The sequence below is a fragment of the Aythya marila genome, assembly GCF_965140915.1.
Source record: "Aythya marila genome assembly, chromosome: 5".
Lineage (NCBI taxonomy): Eukaryota > Metazoa > Chordata > Aves > Anseriformes > Anatidae > Aythya > Aythya marila.
In genome coordinates, this window is record NC_139046.1 from 47,910,482 (window position 1) to 47,937,607 (window position 27,126).

The following is a 27,126-nucleotide window of genomic DNA, read 5'->3' on the forward strand; positions in this document are numbered from 1 at the left end:
AGAGTTTGAAGGGGAACTATGAGAAAATGATGATAGGAGATTGGAGATGAACCATTGTCTCCAGACACAAATAAGAACACTTCTTACATTGGACAAGAAGTGGAGTAGCCACTGCAGAATACTTCAGAGGTTTATGAAACAAACATTTTCATGAAAACTTTAACTTCACTCATAATGAACTCTTCTCAAAAACAATAATAATAATAATTTAAAAAAAAATCTAACCAGTTCTAACTTGGTCAACACTGTTTAGGCAAACTCAAAAGCTGTCAACTACACCAATATTGTAGTTACTGAACAGTGTCAATCTTCATAAATGCTGATCTGTGTCTCAGTTATTTCCTATAACAATGTGCAACTACACAATTATTTTTTTTTTCCTCTGAGATATAACAGTGATAAAAGATCATCATTAAATGTATTCTAACTGAATGCCTCTCACCAGGAGTTCAACTGACTTATCTTTAAACTTTATTATAGTAGAAAGGACCAATTCTACTACAGTAAAAAGGCTACAAACGTGATTTATTCCAGCAAAAAATACTGTGCAATCGTTTAAGAAAACAAACATCTCGAACTGTGCCTGATATTCATGATGTATAAAAGTACTGGTTAATTCATCCCTACTGATTTTAAAAGAAGTTTATTTGTGGTTGGTTTGGTTTTGGTTTGGTTTGTTGTTGGTTTTTGTTTGCTTTGTCTTGTGGTGTGCTTTTTTGCTTGTTTGTTTTGTTTTAGAAAACTGTGAATGTGGTCTTTGTTTGTGCAACATGTATTTATATTCTGAAAATCTTTTCTTTGATCCAGCATCAAACTACTAGTCACATCCATTTCTGAAACTCAGATGCACAAAAAGATAAAGTAGAGTTAAAGTGCCAGAACAGTATAGCCAAAATATACCTATGATAAGAATAAGTTTAACATTTCCTTTACACTTCTGATAATAGTAAGGACACTGGAAAAAATGAAGAAAAAAAAAAAAAAAAAAGATAATGTTATCTATTGAAATGTTTGAAGCATTCTATTTCAAAAATTGGAGAACTTATTAAAATGGCTTTGTCACTTGCTTCACCATAAAAATAGATATGCATACATGTATACCCAGACGCGCATACAAATGTCCACAGACAAATATGTGGTAGACATACTCCAATAATCCTTTATATAAGCTTTCCTTGTAAAACTGTTCTTCATAAAAATGTTACATAAAAAAACAGGTAAATCTGAGGTCATATATTTTAGAAACATTCCCCTGCTTTGCAGAGTCCCTGGAACTCTGCATGGCTCATGCAGACTTCTCATAAACCTTGGTGCAGCGGTGAGGCCACAGTCTCAGTAAAGTTTTAAAGTTAGGACCTTTATGATTTCCAGTGTCTTTGAATAAAAATTAAGCAGCTATTCTTTTTAAAAAATTGAAAAAAAAGTCCAGGCTAGATTGTGTGATGAAATTCGGAGTCTTCCTTTTAACAACTCAATTACAAACCACATTAAAATACCAATATATTAATGCAAAGTAAAATGTCAGTACAGATTAAGCTATAACCATTATCTTAAAAGAAATTGTATTAAAACACTACATCTATACTAATAGAAATATTTACATATAATCAGTATCCTATTTATTACTCATCAAAAACACTAAAATCAAACAATTTGCTTTTAGGTTTTCACACCAAAAAAAAATAATAAAATAAATGACAGTATCAAAATTAAATGGCTAATGTTCTATAGTGGATGGGAGACAGATCAACTGAGCATTATGCAAGGAAGCTTGCCCCATTTCTTGCAATGTACATATTAATCTGCATTTATAAGGTCTTCCTGCATAGACGTCTGTCATTTGAGCTACTGTTCTGATGTTACAGTTTGAAGAAAAATGCTAATTTGGCCCAACCCATAAAACATTGATTTTGTAAGCAGAAATTTCCAAAATACATGCTGCCCTTCTTCTGCTGCACATTTACTGGCTTTCCAAAGAATAGAGGTGGATAGGGCCACATAGAGTAGACTCCAATATAAGGAAACTGTGCTGAAATACTTGCAACAAGACTATGAGATCAGGTGCAGAACTGCATTATTTTTACTAGACAGTATAAATATCCAGTATTCCATCATAGTTAAGATAAGGTTGTTATTTTAAATATATATAATTTAAATATAATATATATTTTAAATATAATTCAATTACAATTGTTTAAGTTTGATTAAGATTGCTTTTCACTGGTCCTCATACAGAGGGTTGCCAACAACTAAGTAAAGACTTGCACATCAGTCCTAGAATGTGTTAGGCTTTGTTAATCATGTGCTATGGTATAGAAATCTAAGTAATGCCTGTCATTACTGTCAACAGCACCTCCACCCAAAGGCTGTGCTTTGTATGCCTTGTTGTTAATCATTGTCTCTGATCCATTATGGTACTCCCTCTCCTGGGGACAAAGGCTGAAGTAAATTAAGCTCTGCAGGGCTTCTTGGTGATGTCTACATTGGCCCATTACAACAGCTTAGTGCTGCTGGAATACATCAGACTCTTGATAGACCTAGTCTAGCCCTAGTCAACATGTTAGGTGCCCTTTACCATGCATCCTGCAGTCTTCCACCCTGAGCAGCTCCAATGTGGGTGGCTCAGACTGGGGTGCACCAGGGCACGCTGCAGTTCTGGCCTGTGAGCCAAGCTTTCCTCCATGGGAAACCCAGCAGAGGAACAAAGGAGAGAAAGGGGTTGCATGCGTACCTGGGTCTGCTTGGGACATGGAAATGAGAGGTGCCAAGACAGTCATTCATCATAACAAAACATAACCCCCTAGCATTCTGTTTGACATACTGACTGGGATAACACCACTTTTAATCACAACTTTGGATATTTAATTTCATATATATGAACATAATATAAAACATTAAAAACAGGTTATTCTATACTAGTCACAATGAATAGCATCTTACTCCAAAAATACTCCCTCAATTCCATCCACCTTTTCAACATACTAAGGACCAAAGGTGGAGTTCAAAGTCATTCTGAGCCCATGATCTTTGATAGAGACTCAATTTAGCCTATGTAAACAGGCTCAAGATAACAGAACAGGGATTTGTGAAGTCTTAACTTGTGGGGCAGCTATGCTCCTAATATACCTCTGTGTTTCACTAATTTTCCTTCACTAGGAATAAAAGCACCAAAATCACACCTTTCTACCATTACCCCCAAAGAGAAAAATGACCATGGTTTAACCCTTACCTGACAGCAACAGATTCCGGGGACTTCTACTTGGATATAGGAAGCAGGATCCTTTCAGAAGGAAGGGCAAGGAACGAAGGCAACATTAAGAAGTTAGGTGTCAGAATTTGATTTTAAGGGGAAAAAATGTAAGCAGAAGTTTATGTAAGTGAAGTTCTTCTTATGGCATGACTTGAAAATGGAAAAATGGGCAAAATAAACATTTATAGGAGATGAGGAAGTGAGCTCTCGTTTCTCCCAGTCTGCTGCCCCTGTCACTTTGCACAGGAAATGAGGTGATGAAAATGAGATAATGATAAAGGTAATGAAAGGTAATGAAGAGTGTTAGGAGTAATTAAGGACAGCAGAAGATGGTGATACAGAGCTTAGAAGACTGAAATATCTTAGAATCACAACTGGAACAACAAAAAAAATCTGCTTCACTTGCAGTGTTTGAGTTCCACACGTGAAAGTCTGGGACCACTTTCCGTAGTGGTGGACAAGTCACCACCAACACCACACCATCACAAAAAAAAAAAAAATTAAAATAAATCTAATTTCCTCAAAACATTTTTACTCTTTTGCTTTTCTATTATTCTTTGATTATATTTTGAGAATTTATATTTTACAAGCTAAAAAACTAATGTTAATGAGAACGTGCATTTTGCCAAATCTTTCACCGCAAATTTCAGCATATAAATACCAAATACAACAAAAAGTCCACAAAATACTCATAGGGCTGTTTCAGAATACTTGTGAAGTTCTGTTATCATAACTATTAAACCATGGCTGCTATTTAAACATTTGCACAACTTTATGTCATGTTTACTATACCATCTCTATAATTTCACAAGCTTTCAATATTTTATCTTGTTATATGTCAAGCTACATTTAGCTTAAAAGCATTACTTTATAATGTGCTTATCTATAGTTCATGTCTGGATGTCTAAATTCAAATGATATTGTTATATTTGGGGAGTTTTGAAGAGTTATATTTTCTAGGACTGTTTGGTTCAGTAGCATGAGCTGTTTCTAACTCCACTTTCACTGGACTCATAATAAACATCGTTTTCCAAAATAACCAACACATCGCATACCTCCCTGAAAGCCTTCTCATTACACATCTGACCATTTCAATTAAACATTTGGTTTAGAATGGCCCATGGCCTAAGTTTCAGAGTTTCGACATTTTAGGGATCAAATTATGATAGTGAATAGATGCTCCATAATTATAAGCCTAACCACAGGCAACAAGAAGAGTGACTGTGCTTTAATTTCCTGCCATTCTGGAATACAAAAGGATAATTTTTAATAGGTCATTCTAATAAGAACACTGCCTAAGTTCTGATCTTTTCTGCCTATTCCCGAGACTGACACAAGTGTCCACTGAGACACTCAGTTGACCCTCGGTAGCTTAATAAGAGAAGATTCATAGACTTTTTCCTATAAGTGCAACACAGGTTGCTTCAATTACTACAGGATTCACTGTGTTTAGATCTACCTGTATGATATACTGGATATATTATACACAAGAATTGTACATATCTGTGCCTCAAAGTTACCGAGGAGAAGGATACCCCAGTTATCCTTTGGGGACATACTGAAGAGTAAGAAGGAGGTGCAAGAGAGATCAATGCAAAGTCTCCTGAGCTGGAGAAACAAATTAACCTTAGTGGCAGAGAAACAAAGACATCCCCATTCCTGTCACTTTTCAGGAAGCTTAAGCAGCAGGTACAACAATGTAGCACTGAATCTTGAAGGGGAGTCCCGAGGAAAACAAATTCTTAATGGAAAATTGGCAACTGACTTTTTTTCACGGTAATAACAGGTATTCAAATGGAAAAGAAGAGAAAAAGCAAACATTGCCAATATTTTGGCATTTGTAGGAGTTATCCAAAAAAAAGCTTATCTAGGTTCTCTACAGCTTTAACCTGAGAAAAAATTGCACATTAATGCTGCAAAGGAGCTGACACTTTTCATCTGCAGCCCACTCAGCCAGGGAACATCCACTTATATACCCTCATGCATTATTCACCAGGAAAATTGAAATAATCCACCAGTGGTTAAGCAGCTCAGAATCAAATGCAAATCAAGGGGAAGCAGTTAAGAATGAGGATCATTCATAGCCTTCCCTGAACTCCTGACTCTTCCACAACACCGGCATGCAGACTGCAGGAGCTGCTCAGATCCTAGCAGCCCCATTCCTGGCTGCAGGTGCTTGGTGCAGCCTAACCTGTAAATGGGCCTATTTCTGGGATGATGGCAAAAGCACCGACCCTTGCCTGTGCTTTATTTGTAGTCAAGAGGATTCTCCCTCCCTGTCAATAATAGCAGGTTCTTTGGCACAAACCTGAGAAAAAACAACTTCTATTTTTAAAAGCCTCTGTTTGCTGTAGCACTGACTATAATCTGGAGTTTAATTTCATTCTTTATCTATGTCACCCTGGCCATAAAACAGTCAAGCATAGAAAAAAATTTAAAGTTTAATAAAATACTTTTTCAGTGAGGGTAGAAGTTATTGCTGTCACCATATTTATTTTCAACAGAAAGCTTCAATGGAGTTTACTTTATATTGTGATCAATAACAATTATTTTATTACGTCTATTTAGGAAAATACAACAGCAAACAGTAAGATCAGAAATCATAAATTCATTTTTAAATCTCAATGAGAAACTACACGTCCCATTAGCTGTTAAGAAGTTATACACTACCTACAAGCTAATGTGAACAGTAGAGGTGTGCATCATTTCTGCAGGTTTATACCCAGCAGCACCATGGATACATTTTCAGTGAAATCTACCTAAACTTTATATTGCAAGTACTTTCATGAATCTGAATTTATTATCATTGATGCATATTAAGGATGTTGTAATATCCATGCATTAATGTTCTTTATAAGAATTTAACAGCTTTAACACTTTTTAAAAACAATCATTATACTGGTCATATCTTATGCATTTTTCCCCCACAAATATACAGCAAAAGATTCTTCAGTTCAGTGAAAACTGATGTTTATTTTTCAGACAAGATATTTACAAGAAAAAAAAAAAAAAGGTTGCTTTTATTAACTACTTAATCATACCAACAATCAGTTAAACTCAAAAATTCTGTTTGCAACCCTAGATTCGATTTCATGAAATTTCAGAATGACAAATTACAATAGAAAACATTCTTGCCATAAATGGGAAATTTGAAAGTGTAAAATAATGAATGAAAAATTAAGTACACCTTTCTCTAGGTGGCAAAAAAAAAAAAAAAAAAAATCTATTAGTTTCATATACCTTTGCAGCCCTTTCAGATATGTGTTTGACTGTCAGAAAGACTAAGACAAAAAATAAATGGTAGATATTTTAAGTACCATGAGAAAAGTATGCTGTTGACAAAGAAAGAAAACAAAATTAATAACAACCTCCACCAAAAACATTCAACAATATTTTTTCAGTAAGAATTTGGCTAGTATCCTAGGAGAGTCACATTATCTTTTACATGATTAGAAACATGATTGACATAAAACACTATTTGAGCAGCTCATTTTCCTGTAATTCAGTTGTATTTCTCTTCATGAATTTTCAGTTAAATTCTCTCTTTTAGATCTGCTGGAGTAAAGTCTGGAGCGTGTCATCTAAACTGTATCAAGTAGTAGCAATACAGCCTGCAGCCATCCATGAACACATCACTTAGTGATGGGAAACAAGAGCCAAAGTCAGAGAGAACAGGGTAAGGCCTTTATGGAAATTACTAATAGATTTTTAATGTTCACATAAATCTAGGCTGAAACTCTACTCTCATTGTACCTTCTTGATGAATTCTGCAGATAGATCTCTACTTGTCCCCAGCACAAACACATCCTCAAACAATATTAACCTCTGATTCTCAGGATCCTGGGTTCTTTAAACATGATGCTTTTGCTATAAAGCTACATAAAATTTTCCATGGAATGTGTGGAGATGTTTCTTTGCCAAAAGTAATCCCTACATTTGAAATCAACTGATTAAAAAAAAATAAATCTTAAAATAAGTTATTTTAATATAATTAGGACATTATACACCCATACTTAAAATCCTTAACACAATTATTCATTTGGGCTGAATAATTGAGATCTCCTGTGCTTCTGTTCCTAATCCAGGACACAGTAGTATTATAGAAAAAGGACATAAAATAGGTACTCAAATATTTTGCCAAATATTTCAGAACTGGCACCTCTCTTCACAGGCAAACTATACTGACTTTATCCCAAATCTATATGTGATAAAAGATAAAATCTTTAGCATCTTTAAACATAGAAAACTGATTCTGATTTATAGTTTCTTTTGGGTCAGTGCTTATTGCACTGATTTATTTATTTATTTATTTTCCAGAGGAAAAAAGAATATAGACTCTGATGACTTTATTTTATACATGTGTTAAAAACAATTAACCACCTGATCTGGATTTTTCTTTTTTAAGCATATCTGTTCACATCTTGCTACATCAGAAGTAAGCAGGCTATAAAAGCTTAACACAGAAGTATGAAAGCTATTTGAAACGGACACCCTGTAGGTTTTATGAAGTATATATAAATGCAAAGGCTCTATCATGAAACAAAATGGTTACGGTACGTGTCATAACTAAACCCCAACATCTACAGATCTGCATAAGGAAGGTAAGTCACAGACTGTTATTTATTTGGTAACAATCTGTAGACTTTATCTGTGTGCTAACCTGACATCCCATGAAATAAATCCTGCACCCAAAAATTTTGACCCTTAACATAGCTTTGTTCACTATAACAACTTGGTAAAATACTCATTTTGGGTAACAGGGATTTACACATTGTTTTGGAAACACACCTTACTTTAACACTGATATTAACTAATGGTCAAATGATACTGCACCAGTGCCATCCCATGTTATTATGTCCAATTTACCTTTATAGGTGCCTGTCATGTAGCGTGGATGAGTAGGGCTCCTTAAGTCAAATTTTAGGAGTATTTATCAAGGCGAGAAAAAAAAAATAAAAAATAAAAAGACAGAAAAATCTTGCCAAAATTCTGAGACTTCTTTAGCACTGTGATATGATACTGGGTTGACTTCTCCTTAGCGCCTGGAAGCAATTCAACCAGAATAGAGAATCTAATCCTTTACAGCATGTATTTTAATGACTCATTGTTTTCCTATTTCTTTCTAGCTTCCACAAAGCTCAATGGACTTGAGCATGATTATTAAAACACAAACAAAAAAAAACCCTTTACGTCTCTCAAATAAAAGCATATCACAAAAACAATTTAGCCGTAACCAGTAAAGGACATTCTAAAATTAGAGCCTGTTGTGTTAGGGATATAACAAAGTGTCTCAGCCATATGCTGGTGTAATCTATAAAAGCTATATTTGAAGCTTATGTCATTGTAACTTTTTCAGAAGGCAGCAAAAATGCTACCATACATGAACCTAGTATTATTCAAGTCATTTTAGATTTTAATCAGCATATAGCATTGGATCGATAGAAACATTTGGATACATGAAGTACATTACAATTTTATCCTCATATGTAAAGAATACATCATTACCAAACATTAATTGTAACTAAATGAGGAATCTTTGGTTTTGAACAGCTCTTTACATCCAACGTACTCCTTTTTTTTTTTTTTCTTTTTTTTTTTTTTCCACTTAGATGAAAGATGTAAATCAAAAGAAAAGCAGTTTTTTTTTTTTTTTAAATCTACACAGGACACAGTTATTTTTCAGATTGCATAGGATGCAGTCCACTAGCTGCCAGGAACAGACTTAATAGATTTTGTCTTTTTTCTTCTCAAAGCAAAAACCCAAACACACCCTAAGACTAGCCTAAATCCGTAATAATTTATGTGGAGTTCATCCAGATTTACACTTCTTTAATGCAGAACATGACCTGCCGCTTGCATAACAGTCTAAACACAATAAAATTTCCCTCATCAATGGAACCATTTCCCTCATCAGTTGGTATAGCATCAACTCCCAATGAGAATTGTTCAGAAGTAGCCATGGACAGAAAACAGAGATACAAAAGGCTTCACAAAAAGAAAAGTGCCTAGGGCATAGAAATTCCCAGGTACCTACAACCAGTGGGGTGGTCACTGCCAGCCCAGGGGACTCTGCACTACAGCACTCAAAGCACGGGCAGTCACCAGGGCAACCAGCTCATTCCATAATACAGGGACCCTGCGTTCAACATCGCAGGCTTGGGAGATACCAGGTTCTCCACCCTCTTGGGCTGCAGCTCTACACTGTGGAGAAGAGGCATGTTCTTCAAAGGGGGAACCCCTAGACTTATATGTATGATGATAGCCCCCATCCCCCCCACTTTTTTTTCCTTTTTTTTTTTAATAAGAAAATGAAGTTAATGAACAAAACCAAAATTCTATGAAGGTCTGATCATAATTAATACCACTATACAATCAAAAAGTTTTTATCAAGTGCTACTCCCTCCAAATCTCTGGACAGGTCAAAAATATGCTTTATTGTGTATTTATTTTTTGCCAGAAACTCACTTCAGAATTACTGGCTAATACAACACAGGTACTCCACAGAAAGATGAGAAGCACTGTTAACCCACAGAACCTTACATTTCATTGTCCTTTTCAAGACACTTGAGGTGGCCTGTGAACAATGACTGCATTATTTACCATGAGGAGAAAAATAAAGTTCTGTGCTAGAAAGTCCATGTCATTTTCTATATTAGGAATCTAGCTAATGCAAGTTTGTTTTCATTTAGTTGAAATAAACAGTGTTAGATTAGTTCTTACATTTTGTTTTCTCTTTTGATTAACTTCGTATGTAAGATTGTGCATCTGTTGCTTACAAAGACATCTGAATAAACATTGTTAAGCTAATGGGTCAAAAGAAAAATAAACACTCTGTCCTAAGTGCAAATGAGAAAGGAAGAATGTCAGCAGACTCCTGAGTTCCCTTTTAGCTACTTTTAATTTCTAAACTCCAAAATAAATGTCTCAGAACTAACACACAGAACTCCAAGGATCCAGTCGAAGACCAACAACGTATTTTACAACTGCTTGTAATCCCTCATTTTCCCTAATATAATCTTTTCTTCAAGGAGCGTTAAACTGTTCTTCCATTGCTAGCAGTCCACTGCTATTATAAAACAGGGCCACCTCTGCCAGTAGCTGCAACACGGCAGCATAAAGATACATGGCACTGACAATACTTCAGGTTCAAGTATCTCATACATCACTTTCAGAATTTACTGGCATTCACTGCAACTTCTGCATGCACTGTGGCATGAGAAACATAAGCCAAGTTTTAGCTTTGTACCAGTCAGACTCTGAAAAAAGTACAGAGGATTACCCTGTGCAGGGGTGAAATTCAGCCTTACTTTTTGAAAACGGGGGACAAAGGAAGTATTTTCCTTATTCCAATAAGTTTACAGTTTCTTACAAGATTGCTGAGTCAAAGGACAAGTCAGCAGGCAGAAATCTCAGCAAGTTCCTCAGACACAGGAAAAGGTTGTATCTTATATGGGAATAGAAGCTGAACAATGGAGAAGAAAAAAATGGAACAGCACTGAGGTACCAGACTTGAGAGAACGGGAAAGAAGTTGGCACAGGCAAAAACAGAAAAATGAGGAAAGGTGAGAATGAACAAAAGAATCGTGAAAGCAATCATGATTAAATGGAGAAATGATCTGAAAGAGGCAAGATGCAATTAAAATGAAAAACATAAAATACTCATTATGGCTGTAATTAGCAGTTAGACAAATCCAATGTGGGATATGAAAGACTTGGTAGCTGTGTTGAAGAAAAGGCTGTAGATATTACAGGAGATGACAAACTGATGACATATTTCTGGGGCAGACAAGTGAACTTATTCTAGCTGTTCCTCAAGCCAGACTGTCACTGTATCGATACAGTAGCACAGAACCATAAGCTAGCTATAACTAAGCTAGCTGAACCTGATTGCTTGGAGGCTTTCTGGTGTTAAACACAGTTCAACACAAAGCTGAGCTCTTTGTGTTTCAGAGTAAGTGCTGTCCCACGTTTCTTCTGAGCACATGTAGAAACTTCTGAGCTTGCCTTCAGAAAACATAGATATCCCTGAAGTTGCAGGGTTGGGGAAAAGAAAATACAAGACTAAGATGCATAGGGAAAACTGTCTTAGGTACTCAGCTCCTGGTAATCAACCAAAGTATTGGATATGCATCAAACTAGAAAGAGTTGAAGGGACAAAAAGAGTGTCCAGAAGTTGCTGCTATACTTCAGGTCATCACAAGTGGTTCTCAGTTGTTTTTTGTTGTTGTTGTTTTCTTTTCCTTTTTTTTTTTTTCTCTTTTCTTTCTGATTTTCATTTCATAAATACGAAATGTATGTAAACCATTGCAGAGCAGAATCCCAGCCCTTGCCCTGTGCAGTTAGGTCAGCATCAGAGTCCCTTTGTTGTCTGACGGCTTCTGCACAAAGCAACAGAGCAATCTCTTTTCCACCCTCCGAGTTCCCTACCACCTAGCCATTTGTACATATTTAAGATATGGCACTACCATGCTAAGCCAAACTCCCAGATAGAATGTACATCTCTTCCTCTGGGAAAAATATCTCCTCCCTTTGTGCAGATAACTGTGCGGATAACACTGAATGCTAAATAAAGAATGCACTCTGGAATACTGGTGGATAACAGAGTAAATTTCTGACCTATTGGTACTTCAGGATCCTTTATTCAAAGATCTAAAAACATTTTTCATAGAATTATCTGGAAATAGTCAATTATCTGATGAAATATAGCTAACAAAATGCACTATTCTGCTTTTTATTTTATTTGTTTTCATATGCATCATTTCATGCCTTTAGTTTTAATTCCCTGGCTTTTCAGAAATGGAATCGCACAAATATATCCTTCCCTTTATTTTCCTATAATAATATCACAGCCATTTTCTCTGGCTATTCTTAATCGCTTTGTTCTCTTCACGGCTTCTCCTAGTCTTAGAGAAGAAATATGTAAAAATAGGCCACAAGAAACTAGACACACTTGATATGCACAGTAAAAATAGAGCTCTTTAGCACCTGGCGTTCTTGAGAGTGTTAATGAAGCTGGCAAGATAAGCCATGCTTTGACCCAAAATAAAAAGCTAAGCCCTCAAAAGAAGGGTAAAGATAAATTTGAACTAACACAAAAAAATTCCATGGGCTCATGGCCTCTTGACCTCCTGCATGATGTGACCCCAGAACTCTGGACAAGTGCTACATGGACAAATAAGGAGGGATTGGACTTCCTTTTGAAGGCAAAGACAGTGAGGCAGGATCAGGGTGTACAGCATGAGAGCATATACCCATGGGAGGGAGTCTAGGAGGGCTCTCATCTCTGCAGGAGCATTCATGTAGGCAGGATATGCAGGAATAGGACACATAATACACATGAAAATATTAATTTCAATCTGCTAAAATCCCTGAGGTCAAGACACACATGTACCTTGGTGCTTGCAGTACCAGAAATGCTAGAAGTGGCTGGATGATAGATTAAAATAATAATAATAATAAAATAAAAATAAATAAATAAATAAAGAGGAAAGGAAAGCAAAGGAAAGGAAAGAGAGACTCAAACCAGCAAGCAAGCTGACAGTCTGCACTTGAAAGGCTTTTTCTGAAGCAACAAATAATTTCTTCAGGATAAATAAATGATTTGTGTTAAATTATAGATTTCATAAGGTACATTTAAAAGTGAAAACACACCAGAGTTCATGTTTAATTTCGCTATTGCAGATGTTCTGAAGAGATGTAAGCGGCAGTTTACCAAGTAGGAAATGTTGTAATACAAAAGATTAGATACAAAGAAAGGAAATTTATCAAGTAAGAGAATATGTTAGATGGAGGAATAAGGTCATTTTATTTTCCTTATTTCTAAAAAACAAACAGCTAGAATGATAGTTTTAAGCCAGTATCTTTGCTAGAGTACTGAGGTCCTAATCTTCTGGTGTTAGCAGAAATAAATGTATTTAAAAGCAAAACAGAGATACTTCTACACTTACACAAATAATGCAAACTTAAGGTCATTATCTCTTCTTGCCTCTTCAATTTAATAAATCTTTTGTTGTTTTCATTCAGCATGGATTTAATTATAGCCACTCTCCTGGATAAAATTTACTTTGCAACCTCTTCTGAATCAAGACACTATCATAATTGTCTTTTATGAAAAAATTTTAACAATTATTTCAGCAACATTACATAGAAGATGGAGCAGAAAATAATATTTTGACTTCAAAACTGCATATGAAATTGTCAAGACACACATAAAAAGGGTAAGAGAAAAAAACATCATAGAGGTTTAGAGACACCCTGAGCAAACAATCCTGGTACACATTACCATGATTCCCAGGCTATGCAGTCCGTGTAACTATACCGCCCTGGGCAGGCTGTGGGAGACTGTCCACATTGAAGATGTCTGGCCAAGTAACAGAGAAAGCAGAGAGAAGTGCTCCAGAGAAAGAGGTGGAAAACAACGAACCAACTTACTTATTTGTATTTATATCTATACGTATAACTATAGCCAAATACAAATAAAGTTTTAGATAGGCTAGCAAATAAAATTTTGCGTCTAATTGGCTAACTTGGGAAGTGAAGAAATTAAAATTGACATCCCTTAATGACATATGCCATCCATAAATTTTGTTGTATATTATTATGTAAAGAAATAACTTACATTTCAACTATTCCTGAAAATACGCGAAGTTAGATAACACAATTTGTCTGACATCTTTTTAAAAAGGTTACTGCAACAAATAACATATATATTATTTAGAACTATCATGTGTGACTGGAGAGAACCATGGAAACTAGAAAAACAGACATCCAACTGATTCAGCAACCCTCAAAACTGCAAAATATGGAAAAAATCATCAAAAACATTTTTGTCGATGAACTGAACATCTGGCAGTGAAACAAACAAACAAAAATTCTCCAAACATCAGCTCATTAAAATAGAGATGGAATGACAGAAAAAGTTCAAGAAGTTTCAACTGCCTTGGGCTCCCTGATAACTTTGTCCAAGATCCTAAGAAGATCTGGTTTAAACATTCAGGAAGTGTTTACTCTTAAGGTACCTTCCACAGTGTGACAAAACCTTGACTGAAAAAGACAATGCTTGTTGCAAACTCCAAGGGGAAGGCTGTCAACTCAGACATCGGAACACCAGTCTATGAGATTAAGATATAAACAGAGTAACAACAACAGCGTGAAATATTGTGAGCAGTGTGAAATACAGTGTGAAGTATTACACTCATTACGAAGCAGCATGCTTCAAAGCCTATCCCTTTATCAAGCCTCATCTGTAATTTGACAACAAATGGTCTTCTCTGAGGACACTGTTTCCTTTTGAAGAGACAGCATATTACAAGATCAATTTTCACTGAAATTCTGACATTAATAACGATATTAAAATCAGATTATTCATAAAATACTAAAACAAGTTTCTTCACTGAAGCCTGGGTTCTTAAAGCAAATTTCCAAACCATTGTATATTGAATGGAAAACAGAACATCAACTGAATTTTGATAAATAATATTGTCTGGAAGAAAACCAGTATGTTTAGCTGTTAAGAACAAGGGTAAAATTATATAAATTTAGCATAATAGACAGAGGAGCTCCAAGTAAGGGAGTCACTGAAGTGTAAAAAATTTGTTAAAAATGGAAGATATTAACAATTACTGAAAAGCGTAGCTTGAAAAGGTTATTTGAACCATTCTAAAAGAAAAATGTTATCCCTGACAATCACTAAGCTCATACAAATGCTTAGTGAATTATTTTATGATTGGCAATGAAAGCAAGTTGCATTTGCATTTGGAAGGCTGCCCTTATCCAAATCCAATTAGTCCATAGAAGATGTTCCTTTTCCCAGGTAGAAGTCATATTAAACCTGGTTATTTTCAATAACATATCCATTAATATATACATTGGCAGATAAGAAGAAATGTTCAGAAATGTTCTTTCCTATAGCCTTAAGTTTGTGTAATACAGGTAGTCTCATTATGGTAAATAAATCACTGGGTGCAGAATAAGGCCTGTGATGAAGTCCTCAGTATAAGAATGTACATTACATACAAGTTTGTTTCTTTTTTCACTTCCTTTATTTTTTAGTCAATATCTGTTAATACTTTGGGAACTACAGGAAATTTCTTCAAGAACTCCTGCTTACTCTTGCCTATCTCTACTTTTTCTTTTCTTTTTAATCTCTACCATTTATTTCATGTTCTTTCATCTCTTGTCCTGTGTTCTTACCATTGTAAATGGGAGAAATAGAAAGCCATGGGATTCTGTACACATCTATTTCTCCATTTGGCCTACATCTATTTTTGACATGACTTCACTGCTTCATTGTTTGAAATCCTGTGTAGTGTTCAACCCAGTCTTAGAGAGCTCTTGAGGCTCATGCTGAAAAACATTCTAAAGAAAATGTGTTAGCTTTTCAGGAATACTAGAACTCTCTGTACAATACTTCAAACAACTTTCCTTCTGTACTGTCCCTTACTGGGCTGTCTCATATCTGCACTGATGAATTCCTGCCTCGTTTTATTAGGTGTGGGCCTTCTAATATTCTGATATTGGTACTGCCATCCAAATAATCCTGTTTTGTTTTATCTATATACACATACACACACAGGCACATATATATAAATAATGATTAAAATGCACATACTTCCACAGGGCATACCCTCCTTAAAAATATATATATAAACAAATAAAAGCATGCAATTACAGAAAGTATAGTGATATGGATTTTAATGGACCCTGCAATAAGTTAGCACCAAGACACTTAAAATTACAATAATATTGATAAAACAGCAATAGAAAATGCTAGCAAATTACATGATTTCTTTTATGCTAAATTGAATTGAACTTCATTCAGGTTCTACATCTACCTACCCACAGTTTTTTCTAATAGTTTAGATCTGCACCTTGTTGCTAAAATGGGTGTCTTAAAAAAAATAATAAAATAAAATATATATACTCAAAGTCCAGCAGGTACAGCAGACAAGCTGGTTGGAGTTACCAACTCTAGAAAAATTCACAAATGCATCCAATGCCATCAGATAGCAAGACAGTTACAGTTTTCCAAATCCCATTTATCCATTGATGCAGGTTTTAAACAAGAAAAAATGTTTTTTCTAGTTATAATCCAGTTCCAGCAAGAATTAGTTAATACAAATTCTGTAATCTGCACTATGGAGAAGGTCAGACTGCATGATCACACTAAATCTCTTCAGCTTTAGGATCTGTGACGTATAAAATTGAGCCAGAGATCACTGAACAAATTTCATGTCCCATATAAATTCAAAAGTACTATCCTCTTTTTAGATCCCCTAAGCCTCATTCAACATATTCTGGTTTCTGGCCTTGCCCCTGAAGGCACCCTGCATGATCTAGCTAGGAAAGATGGTCTCCCAAGGGACGGGTTGCCTGCTTGCCACTTCCAGTAGCTCCAATGGAGCTGCAGAGGCTTAGAACAGGATCTGGCCATCAGCTGGAACAATTCAGTTGAACACTTCAGGCCTCAGCACTGCACTTTAGTGAAAATAGAATTGCAACAACTGCTTACACAAAGGTCAATTTCACTTGCAGGGAGTAACCGAAAATCATTATCGGAAGTTCTAGTTCAGCTAAAATATTAGTTCAAAATTTCAGCATTTGAGATGTCTGGGGTATTTGCATTGCTGTCTGCTTATAATGTGACCCTTGATCTGCCTATTTGGCTCAATGGCATTATCCTTTTATGCATTTCACCAGAATTGTTGAGGATAGCATAATCTACTCAATTACTTTATTTTTTGTAAAGCAAGCTCTTACTCATTTGATAACCTGCTCAATATCCAAAAATACATTCTGCTTTGTCTCCAGTTAGAGCAATTATCCCTGGTATACTTGAATCATTTTTCCTACTGATTATGCTTTAAGGCTTTCTTTCTTTTTTTTTTTTTTTTTTTTTTTCTTTTTCCCAGCATCATGCTAGCAACACTATTCAACTATTCGTGTGCTTGCTTTTTAGCTCATCAGCTTGCATTAGTTCTTTACACAGGCTACAATTTTACTTCCCTGAACACTACCTCAGAAGTCTCAAGCCAGTGAAAGCTATTAAAAACAAAATCAAAAAGTAAAACAGAGAGCAATGGAGAAAGGACCATGCATTATGGCACACTTATCCTTTAAGAACTTGGGGAGGTAACTGACCCAGCTCCATGATGGAATGACACACAGGAATATTATAAAATAAAATAAAATAAAATAAAATAAAATAAAATAAAATAAAATAAAATAAAATAAAATAAAATAAAATAAAATAAAATAAAATAAAATAAAATAAAATAAAAAAAATCAGTCTCCAGCTGCTGGATATAATGGTCCCAGCCTAGAGTGAGCAGAGAAGGTGAGCACCATTTCTCTTGATCTGGAGCTAGCAAATACCTATTTAGAAGCCAGGCTAGGAAGAAGTGAGCGCTGAGGGACACTTTGGTCCAAACGTGACAAATAGGGCAAGACCCAAACACATACCAATTGTATCCCCATTTCCCTTCCACCTGTCCTCTGCCATCCTCCCAGACATCTCCAGGAGAAAGATGGGGATAAACCACTCTTGCATGACCTGCACCCACTGTTCAGGCCACAAAGCTCTTGCATGAAATCAAAACTAGCTCAAGGGCACTGAAGATAGCCTGGGGTTCCTGTGGTAGTTTATTTTTTGCTCAGTTACAAGGCTCTTCTCGTTCAATCTGTAAAATAAACTCTTAACAGACGCAGCTGTGGCAATCATTCCCTACCTGGCAGGTAGCAAGAACACACTACAGACTGGTTTACAGAACCAGACCACAACACTCTGCAATCTATAGTACTTATATTAGCAGTTACATGTCAACATTTCTCTCCTTAGTTTCCTGCTCAGAATTTAAAGTAAGCTCTAAGAAATCACAGGCTATGACCAAGTACATGATCTGCAATACTCTGCTCTGCCTACAGTTTCACATCAGATAGTTTAGAAGCTCTGATCCAGAAAGCCCACAGAAAAATCAAATGTATGAATATGCACAGAACTACACAATTTCAAAGTCCAAGAAGAACAATCCACTTCTAGAAATTAAGCTTAAACTTTGAAATAAAACAAAACAGTGCACTATTTTGTTCTAATACATATGCAGAAAAAAAAAATACCTGTGATCAAAGGGAAACAAAAACTACTGTAAGTTTTTCAAGCCCTGTCCTACATTCCAGTATGTAATTACATTAAAAGATAATAATTCCCAGTTTTCCAATTTATTTGCTACTGCATACCAAGACTGAACATATGACATTCTATTCCTTGTAACCCTTTGGAGAAAAACAGATAAATAATAGCAACAAACTTATTGCACACCACTCGATACTTCTTGGGTTGCAACTCATCATAGAAATTGTTAATGCAAAGCTTTTTTTTTTTTTTTGCCTATGGACATAAGAAACAATCATTCATTTCACATAGGTATTTAAAATACACTGGAAAAGGGAACACAGGATTATGTCAATCTCCCACACAACATGCATTTAAAATGTGGCAATGAAGATCTTAGTGTCATTGGTATCCTGATTACACTAATATCATCCCTTTTCCATGTTAAAATGCCTAATAGCATATGAAACAGGTTAATGTTACTCCCATTCAAATGACAAATGCATAGGGCTGTAATACATGCTTGTGTCCCTTTTGCTTCTATTAAGTAACATGAGCTAAAAATAGAACCAGTCTCATGCTACTGACAGTTTTGTGGATCTTTAAGTCTTTTGATTTACTGCCCTTTCTTGTTTCTGCTTTTATCTTTCTCAGTATGATTTCTCCTAACTTGAGAAGTATTCTGAAGACATTTGATTTATGGAAATCAAAATTACGCAAAGGTTCCCAAAACCAAAATAAATAAGTAAACAAGCAGAATATTTATTGGTCTGGATAGCATTTAATAAAAATAAAAATAAATAAAAACAAATAATAATAAAAAACACACTTGCAGCTGAAATAAATTAATTAATAAGCCAAGAATGCTGACCTCAATCATTCTGATCTAATTAAAGAAAATGGGTTAGAAAAGCAGTTTTACCACAAACCCACTAGTATCCTTGTCTTTTAAAAGACACGTTTTGCTCATTCTACAATAAAATGCATGTTTCTTCAAAATTCCAATAAAAATAAATATTTTTAGTCATATTTTACTCATGAAAAATGTTTGATATAAAAGCAATTGCCCTGTGTGGAATATGTATATTTTAAAGGAAAAGCCTTTATATTAGCAGACTTGCAAAAAAAAAAAAAAAAAAAAAAGAAAATCCATGCAAAAGCACAGGCAAACCATCACATACACATATCTCTGCATAATTATAGAGGAATACAGGAACTCTGACTTGAAACCTAGCAACAGTATCCAAGTATTAGTTAGTCTGCTAATCAACTACCAAAACTCACACACCAGCTCAATGTGTTTCATTTTTCAAAAGCAAAAAGCAAACAAAAATAAAGCAAAAGAATCCTATTGCTTCTAGCATCAGCGCTGCTGAAGGACAAGATGTACAGTATAAAACAAACCTTGTTCACTTGAAGAAGAACAACCCATGTCATTTAATCCATCTGAAAATTCATCTCATCACAAAGAACCAAGGCAAAAGACATTAAAAATAGGCTATCCGAGTCAAAGGATTATCAGCTTGCAACATACTTAATATCTGCATATCTGTACCTAATGAAAGCTTCAATATTACATATATGATTGGTTTTTGTACCTCCATCCTATAGAAGCCATAGTAAATTCTGTATAGCAAATGCTTCCTAAATCTGCTGTGCTCATTTACTCACAGACAGCTGCAGGCTGGATGAAAACAATCAGGGATTAACTTTTCTATTCATCACATCTTTTAATCCATTACTTTCTCTTAGTTTACAATAAATAAATGCATGAAGTTAAATAAATTATAAATGTACTGTAAATAGGTGAAATAATTTTTTTTAAAAAAGGAAGTTTAAAAAGGGACATTATTTTTTTTCAATGGTGTGGTACTGCCATGCAGTACATGAGGAGTGTATGTCGTGTCTTCCTGGGTGCAGCAAAGAATAGTCACTTTGCTCCAAGATACTTCTGGGTTTCCAAGACTTTCATAATAAGTGATGATTAGAATAAGCTGCTTTGACATTGTTATTATTCCTTACATAACTAATTTAGGGGCTTGATTAATTGAAATAATCTGAGAAGCCATACTAAGTATTTCACACTGCTTGTAAAGCAAGTTTCTAAGTACCTTATGGTAATAGGTTTTCTTGCTTTATGAAAAATACTATTTTCATTTGTTTCAAATAGGATTAATTTAAAAAATGATAGGACAATTTACATTCAACTTTGGCATGTCTGTCAAAAAACAACAAAGGGATCCATTGATGTTTAGAACTTCATAAAAGAAATAAATACAATTAAATCTGTATCTATTTTTAAATCTCTTACTGATATCCCTTTTCCCTCTCTTTGAAAACCTTTCTTTTTATATATGTTTTGGTCTTGCAAATCAGCACCATCTCCATCAAACAAGACTGATGTAAACATTCCCTATTAACGACAGCAAGGTGTCCATTACTGTACTAAGCTACAGGAATTGTTTGCAAGGCTTTTTTCTCCATTTGTTTCTCAAAATTGCAGCACCAAGTCAAAAACAGTTATCTGCGCTGAATAGTTTTCATGCCACAGTTTCAACAGACTGCTCACCCAGATACCTAATGTAAAGATTAAGTGGCAGCTGATGGTGGGAAGAGCCGCAAGGTAAGAAAGAAACAACTTGCTGATAGAAGAGAGAGCATGTGTGAGAGAACCCACACAATGTTGAGCATTCTGAGGAAAAGGTCAGGTTTTTTTAATAGGACAGAATAGCTAACAGATTTCATGTTGGTACCATGGCTGCACCCACCCATGGCAAGAATGTGATGGACATCAGGCTTTCTCCAGACTGAAGGAATGATGGAGAGAGGGAGGAGGGGTGAAGGGAGGGAAGGATGGAGGGAAAACAATCGTGGCACATGCTCTTCAACAACAGTGGTGGTGCTTAAAGCTGTCTCAGTGTATGTCTACCAGCTCTGACCTCTCCTGATAGTTTTGAAACCCTGAATAACTTTATCTGTCTTTAAACACCCACAGCTTAGCCAACTGAATGGTCTCTATAGCAAAATTTTATGTAGCTGAAAACTTTCCCGGCAAAATGTCCTCTCCCCAGATTTACTGGATATTCCTTGGATAAATCAGGTTGCCAATGGCACATCCATACCCTGTTCTGGATAAAACCATTATTTCATTTGCTTCTATAAAACGAAAATGGACATAATTCGTCTCTCTAACTAAAAGTATATGCTCATATTGGCCCTCGGTCGATGCTTTAATCTGGCAAGATCTAAGTGATACAAACAGCCATTACACACCTTAGAGCATCCCCCTCTTTCAGTCAGATGTCACATTACTTTAGTAACATGGGTCATCATTTTTGCCTTTTATGACTTTTAATAGATATCATTACATTTTCTTCTTTTTACAGTATAGAGTCAAGTCTTATGATTATTATATAAACAGAAAAGCTTATTTTATATTTGTTTGTTCATAATTTCGACATATTTGTCTAATAGAAGTGCTTCATAATTAAATAAAAAGGAAGGGCAATCTCTGTACAAAATGATTTGTATCTGAGATTTTTGAGTTTTTAGAGGAGCAAAGATTTAGTAGTTCTGCTGTAAATTAATATTTTCTACTGCTAGAGGATACCCTGGTCATTTTTCACTTGAGCTGCTTCTCTATCATCTTCAACAATGAGGACAGGCTTAGCACTACAATTTGGCACAGATCCAGGCCAGGAAAAAGAGAGGGGAAAAAGAAAAGAGGAAAAAAAAAAGTCTCCCTTTAAGACACGCAGTTCAACCTCTTCTTGAGGCTGAACAATCCTAGACTTTGTGTATGGCTTAAAATAGTATCCTACTCTAAAAGCCAATGAAATATAATTGTCAGACAAAGGTGGAATAGATAATGAGTGATAGACCCAGCACTTAAGCATGCAAATGTATTTATGTAGAGCTCTTGTGGACTAGTGCATTGAGATGTAGTGCTCCTGCTGCTGGCACGCTGCAGCCTCATCCCATTACTGCATAGGCAGCAGTCTCCTCCTCCTGTGGAAAGGCTGAGCTATGATCTCTGCCACTGAACAAAGCAGCTCATTCATGGCGATGCATGGCACAGGACCATGAATCATAAGCATTACATTACTGCTGTTAGATTCTTATAATTGCAGTTTTGGCAACAACACTCGAAACAGCTTTGTGACTACTGACAAACTGGAAGACACCCACATAATACCTTCTGCATTGAAAGTACAAGTGACTTCCTACTGCAATAGCTTGGGACAACAAAATTATCTAAGAATAATGTTAATTAGCGCATGTCAAAACAGATGGACATTGATAATGTAGTTCCTCACTGTGTAAGATTAGAGATTTCTAGCAAATATTATTTTCTAAATTTCAGATACTTCAGTTTGAGAAATGTAAAAATTTGTTTCTGTCAACAGATGAAAAAATAACTGTTCTTGAAACTACTAAGTTAGGTCCAGTTTCCAGCTACTCTAGGCACTTAAAATTTTCCCATATTCAAGATGACACACTTAGGAAATCAGATAGGTTCATTCTGAAAAAAAAAATATTATTGCTATTTCTATTAATTTGTTGCATAATAGGCTTCCATTTTAAAAGTATTTATTGTTAAAGATACTGTATGACAATCACTAAAAGTCAAAATATTAGGTCAGAAATCTTCCAAGAGCAATGTGGACGTTCTTTCCAATACATCACCAACCCCTCTGCCAACAAATGCTTTTGTGAATAATCACAAATATCATCAACAATCTTAGTATTAAATGATTGAACACCACATCATCTACCATCTAAAACTTCCATAGGAAAAGGGACACACACAAAGTTGTATATATTCCAAGAATTTCCCAAAGTTGTAGCTTATTGATTATTAAATAGGTCTAAAATAACAATGAGGCTTTATAAACTCATTTAATATAAAAATTAACCTAACCAAAAATACACTTTCTGAAAGTGCATTTAATAAAAGATGGAAGTTTAGGATACTTCTCTAGCTCTTGGCTATTTCTTGCCACTCTGTTGCCTCTGTGATCTAAGAAGGTGCATTAATCAAAAGTTGTATGTTGGAATACATCCAAAACTACAGGAATATAGCAGATAACCAGACAAGTAAGGTAAGTAAACATCAAGTTTTTGAAGTTTAAGTGCTGAACATTGTTTTGCACATTCTTCATCATGCTAGCTATCAGGTTTTCTGCTCAGGATATTGTTCTGTGATTCATTTATTTTTAGTTTGGGAAACATTCAAGAAATAGATATTTTGATGCATTCAATTCTGCCTAAAGCAACAGCCATGTGGTTAACATTTCTTTCCTGAACTAATTCTCATCCATCTACTTTTTAACTACATTCCAATTTCTCTCATACATCAATAAAACTTGGAAATGGCACCCGTCAGGGGGAAGGAAAAGCAGTGAAGAACTGAACAGTCAGAGAAGCAATGACTTCAATGTCAATATGGCTTCATGTAATCCAATTTAGAGGCTACAGTCAGTAAGTGTACTGTGAGCGTTACTTACATTTTAGAGTTATCTATGCCAAAAGTGTACACATAGTTAACACCAGCAAGTCATTCCTTCACTAGACTTTTTTTTTTTCCTTGTACATAACTGTTTTTAAGAAAAAAAATTCATTTAGAAAAACAAAACGCAATACTTTGCATTGTCTACTTGCAGCACTTTTTCTGCACTGGCTGTACAGGCAAGCCAAAGAACCAAGAACTAGCACAGCAGAAATAATGAGGACCATTTGAATCTAAGCAATCTTCTCCTTTCATTTCAAGATCATCAAAAAGTTTTTAAAATCATTAGCCATATGTAAATATAAACAAGAAGATTCTTACCATATTAGGAATAGCTGGTTCATTTCTAAGTTAACTGTTTACATCAGACTATTTATAAATACAGAAGGAAGATGTCTTATATGGAAAGGAACTATCCCACTATGTCAGGTAAAAATCTTACAAACTCACTATGAATTGCAGAAACATAACTTCTACACAAAACTTTTATGCAATTTCCTCAGTTCTCTCAAAGTATACTGGAAAGAATTAAAAGTATCACGATGCTACTAGAATTCACATTATTGTGCCAAATTTTAAACTATATCCCTGCAGAGCATGTGGAACAAGGCAGGGAAAGAGAAGAGAGACCTTAATCTAGAACAGATCTTTACAGCCCCATGTTGTATGTGAGCTGACCTAGTTTTCCACATAAATTAAACACTATCAAGTCTTAGACATACATCATCGAGTTAAATTGGTACAGACAACTATACAGACCCTCCTACTTCACAATAAATGCCTTTTTTTAGAGCAACTTCAAGATGTTCCTATAGAGTTTTATTTGACTTCAGTTAAAGGATTTAAATTCATTTTAATTAAACTGGGTTAGAAATTGCTTTATTGAAATTTTTGTTTTAATGGCAAAATACACTCTGTAAAAAGTTCTTTAAATAAACTTAAGGATTTGTTGTTGTTGTTGTTGTTAATAGACATTAATGCCTGTCATTTGGAACTGCTCTAGATTTAATCCAGTCTCACTGAGGGGAACAGATTTTATAGATAATTTCTGCCATGTATGTTTTCAATTCCAGAGAAGCATCTTAATCTTCTTCTGACCAATTATTTGTACTTAAGAGCTTCTCTGGGACGATGCAAAAGTTCAAAACAGCTTGCAGGAGCCCATTTAGCTCTGCTTCATATGGACACATGTATTTAATCTGTCAGAAACTGGCTAATTCATACTCATGAAACACCTATGACATGCATTATTTCAAATTTACCTCAAAATTACTTTTTTTTTTTTTCCAGAGCATATTTTGAAAACATTTAATCTTTTTCTCCTGCCTGCATTATTTTTAAGGAAAAGTTACTTTTAAAATCTCCCTGAAACAATACTGTTGCTAGCCCCGTAATCATATCACACACTGAATGACATTTAAATTCTTTATAAAATCTTGGTTTTAAAACGTATAACATTTCCAGCATTTGCAAATATTTTGCTTACCAATATCAGCTTCCCTGTGGTTCTTGATATATTCAGCAAGCTCAAAATTTCCCGCTATTATAGCCACCTGAAGGATTGCAAAAATAGCTACAATTAATATATTGTCATAAATTAAGTATAAAAATATGTACGTTACATTATTTACAAACAACACACATATATTTTCATTTTGCAGAATGGAGTAATTGTTTGTTTCTTGGACATTTCCACTTCCATTCTGCTACTACTGTACGCAATACATTTCTGAAGCAATGCTAAGAAATTATATCACAACCTACCAAAAGCAGCACGACAAGTCCCCCAGTTACCCATTTGCTAAGGCTGCTGTTCTCATGGATGTCTCAGGTGACCACTAGAACAGCTGTGGAGACTTTCATGTGGTGGCAGTCAAAATCAACAGTGAACATTAAATACAGCATTTCCAGCACTCTCAGCACTATACTGATGCGTGGAGAATTGTACAATGGCAGGCTCTGATATGTTTAAGATATTTTTTTTCCTTTAATTACTTCTACCTTGCTCCTTACCTGAACAATGAAACAGGAGCTGCAGTGCAATGTACATGGGATAATCAGGAAGGAAATACCAAAAACTACAAGTAGACAGGTATCACCAAGACAGCAAAGATGACTGCAAAGGAGAAACTGCAAAAGTCTACACATAGATTTTAAAGTATTTTAATAACTGTACATCTAAAATAATCATTTTATTTTTCATGTATTTCCTGACTGCCAAAAACAGATGTGTAACTGTCTATTCCAAGTTCTCATCTAAATGAACTCAAAAAGAGAAACATCTCTAGTGGGTATGAGGAAGGTGATTTGCTTATACTCTTTCTGTCTCCTCCTTTTTTCTCCTCCTTCTCCTATTTTTCCCTGAATATTCAACAGTTCATTTTTCTGCATCCATTTTGCAACTTTCTTTCCACCCAGTCTCACTGTGGCGTTCCTAATGTTGGTAATAGGGATAAACCGGGCTCACCTTTCTTACTGAGCTTCTGCATAAACAGGGTTCAGGCAAAACCAAAAACAAATGAAGAAAAAAAAAAAAAAAAAAAGGAAAAAAAAAAAAAAAACACCTTATTTAAGGACTCACCTGGATATAGGGCTACTGTCAATCATGAGAAATGATAGAAAATCTCATGAAAATTCTGAACTCATTACCATGAAAGATTATCTGCTCATCTGAACCACTCCACAAATCTCAGGGATGAAGAATAATAAAAAGGAAGAAATGTTCTTAGGGAGGTGTATGAGGTACAGTTAACATCAGTAATATTTTTGTTTATCAAGTTTTATTTTGTTTATCAAGTTTATTTTTGCTCTCACTGCAGCAAATTTCTTTGAAGGGCCAATTCTATTTACTATTAACTGAAACAAAATAATTTCAAAGTCCTCAAAAATGAAGACTATATACAAGCAACAGGATACAGACAGAAAATATTGACTATTATGTATGTAAGAGTTTCCAAATCTGCTTTAAATGGTAGACTTGGTCCTGTTCAGTACATCTATTTCATTTAAAATAAAAATACTTCCTCATATTTTCTTTGCTGACTATTTACACTATGCCTCATTGTGCCATTAGTGCATCTTCTGCAGACCTCAGAGTGGATTTATATATATCCTACTGCAGTGTTGGAACAGGTCTCATTAAAATGCAGTCCTACAAGGACTATTAGCTGCAGGAATGGGTAACTCTCTTAGAAAAGTGAACTCACTGCAAAACTTATAAATAAAAATAGATGGGGATTGATGACAGTCAGATTATTA

At 35.1% G+C, this 27,126-nt stretch overlaps 1 protein-coding gene across 2 annotated transcripts in view; it reads right to left on the bottom strand.

Moving 5' to 3' along the window:
- The window catches only part of SHANK2 (SH3 and multiple ankyrin repeat domains 2), a 348,938-nt gene that overhangs the window by 244,125 nt on the left and 77,687 nt on the right, over positions 1-27,126 (bottom strand). For both annotated transcript variants that reach the window (XM_082761588.1, XM_082761589.1), the window contains one exon: positions 25,355-25,421. In XM_082761588.1, coding sequence (XP_082617714.1) covers positions 25,355-25,421 — 67 coding nt within the window. The remainder of the gene's footprint in view (positions 1-25,354; positions 25,422-27,126) is intronic.